General features: G+C 34.3%; 1 protein-coding gene across 5 annotated transcripts in view; it reads right to left on the bottom strand.

Moving 5' to 3' along the window:
• Nucleotides 1–12912, bottom strand: part of COL4A5 (collagen type IV alpha 5 chain) — a 229982-nt gene that overhangs the window by 18604 nt on the left and 198466 nt on the right. For 2 of the 5 annotated variants that reach the window (XM_027609389.1, XM_035725358.1), the window contains 6 exons: nt 11850–11930; nt 10896–10994; nt 10339–10389; nt 8947–9132; nt 7239–7247; nt 2026–2034 (listed from right to left, as the gene is read on the bottom strand). In XM_027609389.1, coding sequence (XP_027465190.1) covers nt 2026–2034; nt 7239–7247; nt 8947–9132; nt 10339–10389; nt 10896–10994; nt 11850–11930 — 435 coding nt within the window. The remainder of the gene's footprint in view (nt 1–2025; nt 2035–7238; nt 7248–8946; nt 9133–10338; nt 10390–10895; nt 10995–11849; nt 11931–12912) is intronic. The other 3 variants (XM_027609390.2, XM_027609391.2, XM_027609392.2) reach the window with 3 other exon arrangements.

A 12912-nucleotide genomic window follows, 5' to 3' on the forward strand; every position in this document is an offset into this window, starting at 1 on the left:
GGACATGCTTACTAATAAATGGTAATATTTTAGTGTCAGAAATTTATTAATTCAATATAGTACTTTTGAATTTATTTTAAACATGTTTTCATATTCTTTGCATTTTAAATATTTCTGAAGAAAAATTCTGCATATGTCTGGTGAATAAATAAAATTATTTAAAATAGGATTTTGCTAAGTTCTTTTCCTTATACTATGTTTTTAACTTTTCATTCTAAATAAAGATATCAGGTCCATTAAACAACCAACAAGATCTTATCAGTGGCCACACCTTTGGTCGCTAGATGGGAAATAGCTGTTACTTGCTTGCTAAGCAGTGGCTGAAGCTAAGACCAACGAGTTCTGCCTTAAGAAACTAATTATGAAGCACTAAATGATGAACAAGCAACAGTTAGCACTTACACATTTTCTTCTTTGGTAACCTTAGTTTTTCATTGGTTTCAACAAAAAAGGAAGGTATGTAGTGATTACTTTTGAAGGAAATATTATAGGCAAATGAATTTAGAATACTTGAGTTCATGTTTACCTATGGACAAAGGGTCATCTTTCTGATCTGAGATAAAATTCAGACTTTAGTTCCCTTCCAATACTCTACCCAGAATCAATGACTACATGCTAACAAGGCAGCATGGCATATGGATTAAGAATGCTAACAAGGCAGCATGGCATATGGATTAAGAATGCTGGACTCTGGAGCTGGAATGCTGGGTTGGAATCCCAGCTCCAATAATTATTAGCTGTTAGACCTTAGGAAATTTATTAATCTCTTTGGCCTCAATCTCCTCCTCTTTAAAATGGAAATAAGAATAGTACATACTTCACCAGGTTGATCCAAGGATTAAATAAGATAATATGTATAAATTACTTAACACAGTACCTGGTACATAGTAAGAACTTTGTAAGAGGTTTTTAAAAATTGTTACTACTACTATTACCTTCATTATTAGTAAAACTGGAAGTAAGAACATACCTTTAAAATATGAGTCCATTTTAAATCTTTCAGCTATTTCTATGTGATTTCATAATATAACACTATTCTATCTGGCACATGAGAAAGAGGAAGCATGTCCACAACCATATAACAATTGTTTTATCTTTAAACAGTTTAAATTATATAGTCACCCAAGGCCAGCAACCAGACAGACACACTTAGAAATTCTCTTCCCAATCATAAAGAAAGGGTTGGAGTATTTTGCACTAAAATAAACAAACAAGAACAACTGCTGAGCTCACACCCCTAGATAGGGTTTTCTAAGCACAATTATTAGTTTCATCTATAATGTATAATTTGGACTAGAAATCAGGTAGTAAATCATCTTATTGGGGAAAAAAAATAAACTATCTGTTAATCAGCCTAACAATGAGGAAGTAAGATTAAGATGGGGAAAAAAAGGAATCTTTTATGATCCTCTTCCCCGGTCTGAAAAGTTATCAGAATATTTGAAAAAAAAATTAGGCATGTTATGGGCATTGTTATTTCTGCAATTAAAAGAAAATATTGGGAAATTTACATGTTATTAATTCAGACCTTCCATTGTGGAGTCCCTCAAATTTAAATTAATGACTTGCTAATGACATAAGGGACATATACATTTTATTTTTAATAGTACTCAATATTAACCCTCTTCCATTTTTTAAAATAGCCACATAAACACATATCAGAGCAATGTTATGCAACAAAAATCAACATGCAGAGGTTACAAATAGGCCAGATGCCTACCTAAAAATCTTAATGCAGTCTTAAAAATAACAAGTGTATATCCATTTAAGAATCAACATGTCTTCACATATGGATTACCTATTATGAAGCTACAAAGACCTAATGTCATTTCAAACTTGATTATAAACAAGTCACATTACCTTTACCAATATGTTAAATACCAGAGCAGGTAGTATTTGAGGATAACAGCCCTCTTCAATGACTTCTGAGTTACAGCAAAAAAAAAAAGTGCATTTCTCTTATCATACATACAAAACATTTAAAAAAAAAAAAAAAGAAAAGAATTGACCAGTGAAGAGTCTAACCTTGAAAACCTGGGAAGATCAGAGTTCACCAAAGCCCAAAGATCGATGTTAGCAGTATCAGACATCACACAGTACAAAATAAGATTATGAGTTAGAAGTGGTTCACATTATAGCACAAGTTAAACAATAATCCTCTTTGCCAGCATTTCTCATATCTACAGCGTAATCAGTATGCAAACAGAACCATACAGAAGTGTAGACAGCCAAACATTTTCAAATAGAGCTTATTATAGGAAATAAGCTGCTCGCTTTCATTAATCCAAAAAATGGAAAACTCTACTAAAGATATCATGTTAACACTGCTACTGTGGCTTTCTGAAAGTTAGCATCTCAAACATTAAAGTTGGTAAGGCAGTACCATTTCACTGATTGCCTTCCATTCCCTTCACAAAGGGATAATTTTAGAGAAATGCTTACATGTATCTTGGCCTCTGCCTTCCTTTAGTAAAAACTCAAGGTGCAAATTTCTTGATATGTTCAGACCACCTCAAAGAGGTACAGTTAACTTTAAAGGCCTCATTAGACAAAAATACAAAGATCACAGGTGACTAGAGAAATTAAAATATAAGTACACAATGGCTATTACCAACTGTACTTCTATTTGCCTTCTTTGAAAATCATTCTATGAAGCCACATTCTGATTTTTTTCATAATTCATCAAGAAGCTTTCTTCTGTGAATTATTACTTATAACAAGTTATTTAAAGAGAAAGAGCCCATATGTATTTGTTCACCACTGAATGTTAAAATAAAGAGCCAAATTTTCCAAAAATGTGAAGACCATCAGTGAAGGGGTACATTAAAAATATTTTGACATGCAATATCCTACCCCAAAACACAGAAAATATCACATTTACTTTATTATTTTTCAATGCACATATTAAATCAGGCTATTAACTATTAAAAAAAGGATCATTAAATAAAAAGATAAAAAGCCTATAAATAGGACAACTCTTGGTTAATGTTAATCAACTATAAACACAATTTCCTTTCCTTAGAAGTCTTGCTATGATTTATAAACACTGAGCTTAGCAGAGAGAATAAATTGTGCTAGAGCACTGAATCCTAGGAATTAGAAGACCTAGGGTCTGTTGTTGGTTCTACTATTTACATCTATGGGACTGTGGACAATTCAGTCTCTGAGCTTGTTTTCTCACCCACATTATAGGAACAGTGTTATCTGCCCTAACCTCCCTCGCAGAGTTGTTTTAAAGGTCAAATTCCATTTTAAAAATATAGACCTGATATCTGCCATGTGCAAGGTGCTACAGGGTACACAAAGATTAGCTATACCAAAACTCTGCCTTCAAGGAGCTCTTAATAAAAGTACATTATATGATGTAAATGGTGGCATGTCACATAAATATAAAACATTATTATTACTTCCAGGTAATAAACTTTTAAAGCATTTGATAATTTGAAATTCAAAAGGCTAAAAATCAGCTTCTGTTTGTTTAAAAGGTTTCTAAACCACATACAACAAACTGACTCAAGATGACAGTTTGAGTCTGGCCACACAATTATTTAAATAAAATAGAATTCCTACCTAAGATAATTCTGAATTTGAGTAAAGACATTTTATATATGTATTTGCTATATAGAAGGTCCAATAACAAGAATGCTTAGAAAAATGTCACTGAAATATGTATTTCAGTCTGAGTAACTAACAAAGAAAACTTCAGATCATATCATAGCAAAACTTCTAAGATCTTTATTTCTAAGAGATAAAATTTTAATGAATTATATGCCAAGTCAATTTTGTACATGAAGTGCTTGATCCATTATTTCTCAAATGACCTAACAAAGTTTAACTGAAAAAAATAAAATAAAAATACCTAAAGTCTTGTACATAAGTGGTAATAACTAAAGATAAGCTGATGAATTGATTGGCAAATTTTATTTTATTTAAATTTAATTAGTCAACATATAGTACATCATTAGTTTCCAATGTAGTGTTCAATGATTCATCAGTTGCATATAACATCAATTTTAAATCCAGTTTCCACTTAAAGTTGTAGTCTTCAACTGTTGCAAAGAAGAGAACACTGTAGATACCAGGTTCCAAAAACTATGTAATTTAGAGTACATCTGGTAAATAAGATGTCAAGTTGGTTTTAAAGTGATGTGGCTACTTCCCCGTTTCTTTGAATATAATCTAGTGCCAGGGAAGAAAGCAATCTTCTAGCCAACACCGAAATCGGGAAGTGATCAAGGCACCAGACTTCTATGCAAGTCAGAAAGGGGAGTACTCAAAATTACTTCAAAGTATACCCTAAGTTTTCTCTTTATCATGGTGATAGTTAAATAGTATGCATTTGTCTTAATCTTTTTGATGACATCCATTTAGGAAAAACACAAGAAGCAGTTAATAAGGATTGGTGGAACTTATGAGGTAACAGAAAACAAGAGAGTGGAGGCAAGGTCCAGTCTGCTGTAACTAAGAGTCTCCTAAAATGGCAAAAGCAGCTTTACTTCATCACTTATTATATATTTTTTTAAAGATTTTATTTATTTATTTGACATAGAAAGAGAGAGAGAACAAGCAGGCACAGAGGCAGGCAGAGGGAGAGGGAGAAGCAGGCTCCCCGCCAAGCAGGGAGCCCGATGCGGGACTCGATCCCAGGACCCTGGGATCATGACCTCAGCCAAAGGCAGACGCCCAACCGACTGAGCCACCCAGGCGCCCCTTTCACTTATTATATTTATAACTAGAATAAGAAGCCAGATCATAAGCACTGAGCCATACAACTGCCTTTGTCAGAGGATGATATATGTTACTAGTAAAACAGACAACAGAGCACTGGGAAGCCCTAAGTCAGATTCCCAACTATGCCAGTGACTAACAGTATGAACTTGAGCAAGCTTAACATCTTTGGACCTCAGTTTTCTCATATGTGATGAAGATTCTCCCCTTGACTAAACTTTAGACCGGCTGCCCTGACCCTTCTTCTCAACTAGGCCTCATTCTTCGGCCCTGTTCTTGGTATGCTGAAGTCTAGTTTTAGCAAGAATCCTTGAGCAAGTCAGTTTACGGAGAGTCCCCCCACTGTTGATATCTGATCAAGTGCCTTATCCCCCAACCTTGATGTCTAAGTCTTTGGCCTGACTAGCAAGAATTCTATTAGGCCAGTTTAGCAAGAATCTACCTACCCTTGATGTTTCATGTTAGTAACTTTTCATCTACTGACTCCCTCACTCTGCTGGTTGACTATAAATCCCCATTTATCCTTGTATTCAGCTGAGCTCAGTTTCTTTCCTGTATTGCAACTGTCTCTCCCCTACTGCAATAGTCTTAAATAAAAAGTGTCTTGCCATCTTTAACAAGTGTCTGGTGAGTAATATCTCTGAAAAGTGTAAAACTTAGGTCACTTCTAGATCAGATACTCTATAGCTCTATGAAATTATGGGTTTGTGGAAGGAGTGATGTAGTAAGTAGGAATAGGTAACTAGGGAACCTGTTCAGATAGATGGCTTCCTAAAAAGAATCTTGAGAAATTACAAATTTTTAATTCATAAAATTTCCTGCCATTTCCAATAGTCAGAACTCAGGAATACACTTTTTCCCCATTTTAGTTCCTCCTTAGAAATTTAAAAAGGTCTATTTATCTTGAAATAATAAACACAATCAGATATTTGTGGTTCCTTTTACTCCTAGTTAGGTTAACATCTCTCACTGTGAAGCAGCAATTTTCCATTGGACAGCTCCCAATAACTATTCTTCAGTGTGTAATGTTTTTATGTGTATGATTCAAATAAGAGTAAGAGGCTTCTAATCTGTGTTGGTTGTATGGAATTTTTTTACTCTATACCTATTAGTTCATTTTCATAGCAGGAGAATTTAAAACTTTGTGACAACCCAAAATGTGAAAATGGGATGGTTTGAAAAATTACAAGAGTTGTGGCAAGTCAAGAATTGCATATTTGCAGGATCTGATAATACATATTATTGTTTTAAAAAGAATGCCTTCTCAAGGATTTGGAGAAAGGGGAACCCTCCTGCACTGTTGGTGGGAATGCAAACTGGTGCAGCCACTGTGGAAAATGGTATGGAGATTCCTCAAAAGTTAAAACCAGAACTACCCTATGATTCAGCAATTGCACTACTAGGTATTTACCCAAAGAATACAAAAATACTAATTCGAAGGAATACACGCACCCTGATGTTTATAGTATTTTATCTACATTATCTATAGTAGCCAGATTATGAAAAGAGCCCAAATGTCCATAGAATGATGAGTGGATAAAGAAAATGTTATATATATATATATATATATATATATATATATATATATATAATGGAATATTACTGAGCCATAAAAAAGAATGAAATCTTGCCATTGGCAACAACATGGATGGAACTAGAGGGTATTATGCTAAGGGAAATAAGTCAGTGAGAGAAAGACAAATACCATATGACTTCTCTCATATGTGGAATTTAAGAAATAAAACAAATGAGCCTAGGGAAAAAAAGACAGAAAGAGACAAACCAAGAAAGAGACTCTTAATTATAGAGAACAAACTGATGGTTCGTGAAACAGGTGATGGGGATTAAGGAGTACATTTCTTGTGATGAGCACTGGATATTGTTTGTAAGTGTTGAATCACTAAATTGTAATTGAAACTAATTTACACTGTATGTTAACTAACTGGAATTTAAATAAAAAGTTAAAAAAAGAATGCCTTTTTGAAGGATAGTTTGATTTCATTTACATTAATAGATATAAAATAAAAATAAGAAATTACTCTGAAGGTAAAGGTAAAATATTATACAACACACTTTTGGGTACTATAAATTTTTGACTAAAAATTACAAAAAATATATTAATTTTAAAATGTTAGTTTTCCTAACTAGGTAATTTTGGGTTATTCCAATAGATAGAAACATTGGACTCTTACAATTCTTTCAGTTTTCAGAGACAGACCAACATGTAAGAACTGAATTGGCATATATGCTCTTAAAATACATTCAAGCACTTGAAAATATTAGGTAGAGGTATATATATATATATATATATATATATATACACACACATATATATGGAGAGAGAGGAATTATATATAGAATTATATACTTATACACACATATACATATATGTATACATATACATGTATATATGTATAACTATATATACACACATACATATAAATATATATAAAAATTTAAGAAAAGTTTCAAAGTTCATGCAGTTACTACTTTGGAGTTAAGGAGCTAACCTGGAGGACCTGGATAGGGATCAAAGTTCACCAAGGCCCAATGTCATCATTAACAAAAAGGAAAAATATCAAAATTGTTAGCAATATCAAGAAACTAAAGCATTACACTAACTTCTTTCAAGTTAAACTTTAATTCAATAAAAGAATACTCTGGAAGTTCATATTCATGCACCTGTAGATAAACCAAATTATTACCACTTAGCATCAGCACTAAAATAAAGACAGCACATGTGACATATTTTGAAGGGCAAAAAAACCATTTTTATAATAATCGTTACCATGAGCTCAAAAACAACTAATTCTAAGATCAATTGGGTTTAAAACTCCATTTTAATTTGCAGTTTATGAACAAACTGAAATGTCACAAACTACTCATGAGGAAGGTATTCTTCGTACTATTTAGAAACAGTAATTTTTTAAAAGCACCTTTGTGACTAATGTCTTTACATTGACACATTTCACAAAAATGTTCCACAGTGAGCTCCATTACCAGTAAAAAACAAATAATCAGAGTGCTGATTAAAACATAACAAATGATAATAGTTTGGTTTACTTTGTAATTATTGCATGCATAACCAAGCAAGACATTGGTGTCAATTCTTCACATGCAAGAGTTAATATGGCTGAGGTGATTTTCACTGGTTTTCTTCAATAGTAAAACAAGGTAAAACTCTGAACACCCTCTATAAACAGTCAAGTCAGATCAGATAAAATCTGGTTTTGAAATGATCCTCTGAACAAAGTATGTGACCCCATTTGATTCATGTTTTCAGAGCATATCTTATTAAAATTAACTCCAATCACTTCAGGGTTTATGGTAATCTAAATGGAGATTTTTATTTTTAAATACATTTAAAAAATGAGTCAGAGACTTTCAAAGGCTAAAAGGACAACTGTTTTGTTTCTTTAACCTTAGATTTCTCTTATTATTTTAAATCAATGAAGGCCAAGTTTTTACTTTCTCAAAATATAAAACATGAATATCAAGTCCCAAAAATCTGTTAATAATCTGTCACCAGTGGTTGGGCTCAGCAACATTAATCCCAGATGAAAACAAGCATTTACAAACAGCAAAATGAAGTGACACAGCACATACACAAAATGAAAAGCGAACATTGGATGCAAATTTGAGACTATAAGAGCAGTTAACACAAGCCAAATGAGGTACAGACATGAAGCTGGTATGAAGAGATCGCTATTCAATTTAATCATGCTGTGATGCTGAAGATAAATTTGATTGCCTAGTTCCTAGAGAAGATAAAAATTTTTTTATTGTGCTTGGTGACATTTGCTGATCATATGAGAGAACCATAGCAACACTTTGGTATGGACCACAAGCATCTATGGGGTGATCACTAAAATGATTTCTGTGATGACATGCTGAGAAGCTCACATTAAAAATGCAGATGGCATTTTGCTGCCAGGTTATCAGTATAGTTTTATGTTTTTATTAAAGACTAATAAATCCACTATTTCCTTTTTTCCTCCAAGTTGGTTTGTTTTAGTTCAACTTTAAGTAAATGATGAAAGGCGTTACTGAAAAGAATTATTAGATGCCACAGAAATGGATGGAGCTAGGTATAAACCAGGCTATTTACTTGTAAGAAGTTCTCATAGAGTCCTAAGTCCTAAAAACTGAATAACCTGCCAGCAAAATGAAATGAATTAATGAATAAACAGACCATTCCCCTACCACTCATGTACATACCTGGTCTCCCAGGAGGACCCTGGGGCCCAGGGTTGCCTTTAGGGCCTTCCAGAGCTGGACCTGGAGAACCAGGAGGGCCTGGGGGACCCTGCACACCAGGGAAACCCTGAAAGCCTGGTTCTCCCTTTGGACCAGGAAGGCCAGGGTTTCCTGGAATGCCAGGTAATCCTCCATCACCCTTTTGACCTATGAAAGCAAAGTGACATTAGGAAACAAATTAGATACTGCCTGTATTAGGCTTGCCTATAAGGCTAAATCTATTCATTCTTACTAGAAAAAGTGATGGGATTTGCTAGGATCATTTTTGTCTCCCACCAAATTCCTCACCCGTCCAAAAAACCCATTCGTTTTATGAAATATATTCAACTGCTTACAGAAATATTTATTAGAGTATGTACAGAAATATAAAAACAATAATAGCTTGGATCCTGAAAGATACCCTTTGTATTAGGACACGGAGCAAAGATCACATGATCAGTAGCTGCGAGAAAATAAAAATCGAAAAAAAATAGAAAGGTTTAAAGTATTGGCATGAACAGGTTAGAGATGGCTGGGGGAAATTCCTTAAAGAAATATTTTGAGGCTAATGAAGATATTGATCTTCAGTTGTTGCTGTACGTCCCTGAAGACAATTCTATTCAAGATTTAGAATCCCAACCCAGACAAACTATTCTCAACATTTTTTTCTATACCACCAACATACCTGAAAGCGATGTAATAGTGGCACATTAAAGTAGTAATTTTGACATTGGGATCATGGGAAGGATATAGGAATTTCTAGGAGGTATGTCTGTAGTTTGAAAAAAACTTCCATAGAATAGCTAATGGTCACTTCAGAACATAAACAGGCACATCTGTACACACAATCAGTCATTCAATTAACGCTTTGGTGCTTACAATGAAAAGTAAGAACAAGTGAGGGCATGTAGATGTATATGAGCACATACCCACCCAAAATGCAAGATGTATATTAATATGAAGTTTTCCATTTTTGTTATTGGTACATATCTCTAAAGAGTTTCCTTACATTACCTTGGTTTTGTTTCCATGGGGAGAAAAGAGTATTTTTTTTTCCAGCTGAAAGACTTAAAAAATTTAGTGAAATCTACCTCTTTCTACAATTTTGCTTTCTTTATCATTCCCTCAGCAGTTACTTATGAAATTAACAAAGGGATATTTATATGTAAATTTCCTTAAGAATGCATTTTTATATAGCACAACTCTTTCTACTAAATTGTTAATTAAGAACTGCTTTAAGATACAACTTTAGCTTTGAGTTTTCTGGGGTTGTATGTGCATTTTATAACAGTAAGTGGTGAAGATGGAAAAATAAATGTACTGGAGCACATTCTCTTTATATGGACTGATCTAGTATGTTTTATGAAAGTTTACCAGAAAGTCCTGGGAGTCCAGGGGGTCCTGGGATTCCAAAGCCCGGCTGACCTGTCAGAGCATAAATCCAAACTCTCAAATAGATAATAATAAATGAAACAAGGACAAATTATTTTGGCTCATTCAGTTTTTTACTGAAACATGCAGGAGATTTATTTCCAACATGGAACCACAATTCAAACATGAGAAAACTATAAAAACATATTCTACTTGTGATAAGTGTTAAATATATATATACATACAGATCTATAAATGGAATATAGATTGCATAGTGAAACGAGGTCATCCAGAAAGGATAAAAACAGCTGGGTAACTTCTTCACATGAAAAACTGGGCAAGAAAGGATATGGAGTTTTTTATAAGAACGAGGCAACCTGACTGATAAACGTGAAGTAATATTCTCAGTAGAGTGCAAGAAGGTACTTAGGAAGGGGAAAGTGTATAGCAGCTTAGAGGTTAACAAAGAAGATATAATTTCATTGTGGGTGAAAAAGGGCAAAAGTTAAAGAAGACAAGGAAGAAATTAGAAAATTAGGAACAATGAAAAAATATAGCACCTGGTTCACCCTTCTGTCCAGCTGGTCCAGGAATACCATCTTGACCTGGGTTGCCTTTTTCACCTGGAGGCCCTGGTGGCCCAGGACGACCTCCACCACCTAAAGCACAGGGTACAGCAGGTTATACCTATCCTCCCAATTCCCTTTCCTTCCATATTCCCCATTCTCTCCATACTAGCTTCAAATAGTTCTATCCAAATGACACAAAGTACCCCTGAGACACTCCTTCAAATGACGAAATCTTGTGAAAAAGAAGCACAGAAGGAATAAAGGCTAATAAGGAAGAACTTTATCATTCACTCAGTATCCAAAAACTTCCAGTTTCTCATTTTAATCTAGCTTTAGAATATCAAGGAGAGTAAGGTGTGGGGGTGGAATGGGGTGCTATTATAGGCCTCATATGTGGGGCCAGAGAAGTGACTTGCTTTAGAACTCAGTAAACAACAGTGCTACACTTTGCCATTCTGAAAAACAACAGAGCTTCCACTAATTGTAGGATATTTGAAATAACTCTCCCTGGAAAGAGCCCCCCCAAATAAGGTTCCAAAGTAATAATTTTTTTTTTTTTTTTTATTTGACAGAGAGAGAGACAGCGAGCGAGGGAACACAAGCAGGGAGAGTGGGGGAGGGAGAAGCAGGCTTCCTGCTGAGCAGGGAGCCCGATGCGGGGCTCGATCCCAGGACCCTGAGATCATGACCTGAGCCGAAGGCAGACGCTTAACGACTGAGCCACCCAGGTGCCCCCCAAAGTAATAATTTTAAGTAACTTTTATTAAGAGTTGTTCACTTAAAAAAAAAAAAAAAGAGTTGCTTACTTTGTACCTAACAAGTAGAAGTGAATGATCACCATGTTTCCTTGTCTTAAAACTGTTCACAGCTCCCAGAAATGATTTGACTTTCCCAAAATGAATATGAGCCTTAGTTTTACAACTAATCCTTAGGTTTCATGCTTACCTACAGGACCAGGTTCTCCTGGAAGGCCAGGGTTCCCAGGAGGACCATTAATACCTTTTGCTCCAGGAAGTCCTGGGGTTCCTAGAATAAAGAGTTCAATTTAGTAATAGAAGAAAAACTGCATTGCTTTAAGAGTTACAACTCAAACCTACAATTTATAGCGTTAGCATAGAAACAGTGAAGAATAGGGGGAAAAACAAGGAAGATGCTAGTATTTGCTCAATATTTTTAAGAATAATTTTAAGTTTTAAAGTGATTTATCCAGAGGCTGGCATTATTATATATTCATAATAAAAATAATCACCACAATATTACATTGGTAGAACTGGTAGGATTCCACTGTATGGATATACCATTTTTTTAAATCCATTCATCTATTGTCGGACATTTGGGTCATTGTCAGGTTTTAGGTATTATGAATATCTATTCTATTTACGGAGATCTGTTCTACTTCCAGTTTTTAGCTATTATGAGTAACACTGCTATGAATATTTCTGCACCAGTATTTTTGTGGATATATGTCTTAATTTATCTTGGATAAATACCTAGATAGGAATGGAACTGCTGAGTCAGAGTAGGCATATGGTGCATCTTATTAAAAAGAAAAAACCTGCCAAACCAACTGACACTTGCAACAATGTTTCAGAATTCCAGTTGCTTCAGATCCTTGTACAACATATGGTGATATCAGTTGTTTTAATAATAACCATTCTGGTAGGAATGTAGTGCTACTTCATTGTGGTTTTAATTTGCATTTCTTTGATGGCTAATAATACTGATCACCTTTTCATGTACTTATTGGCCATCCATATACCTTCTTTTGTGAAACGTCTGTTCATAGTTTTCCCCATTTAAAAAAAGTGGATTGTATATCTTATTATTGAATTGTATAAGTTCTTTATATATCCCAGATATCAGTCATTTGTCAGATACATGTTTTGCAAGTCTGTGGCTTCCCTGTTCATTTCCATAATGATGTCTTTTGATGAGCAGAACAGAAGATCCCAGGTTCTTTAAAAGGAAAAAAAAAAACCAGTGTGGAGCAATTGAATATCTGTTTGAA

The sequence above is a fragment of the Zalophus californianus genome, chromosome X (assembly GCF_009762305.2).
Source record: "Zalophus californianus isolate mZalCal1 chromosome X, mZalCal1.pri.v2, whole genome shotgun sequence".
Taxonomy (NCBI): domain Eukaryota; kingdom Metazoa; phylum Chordata; class Mammalia; order Carnivora; family Otariidae; genus Zalophus; species Zalophus californianus.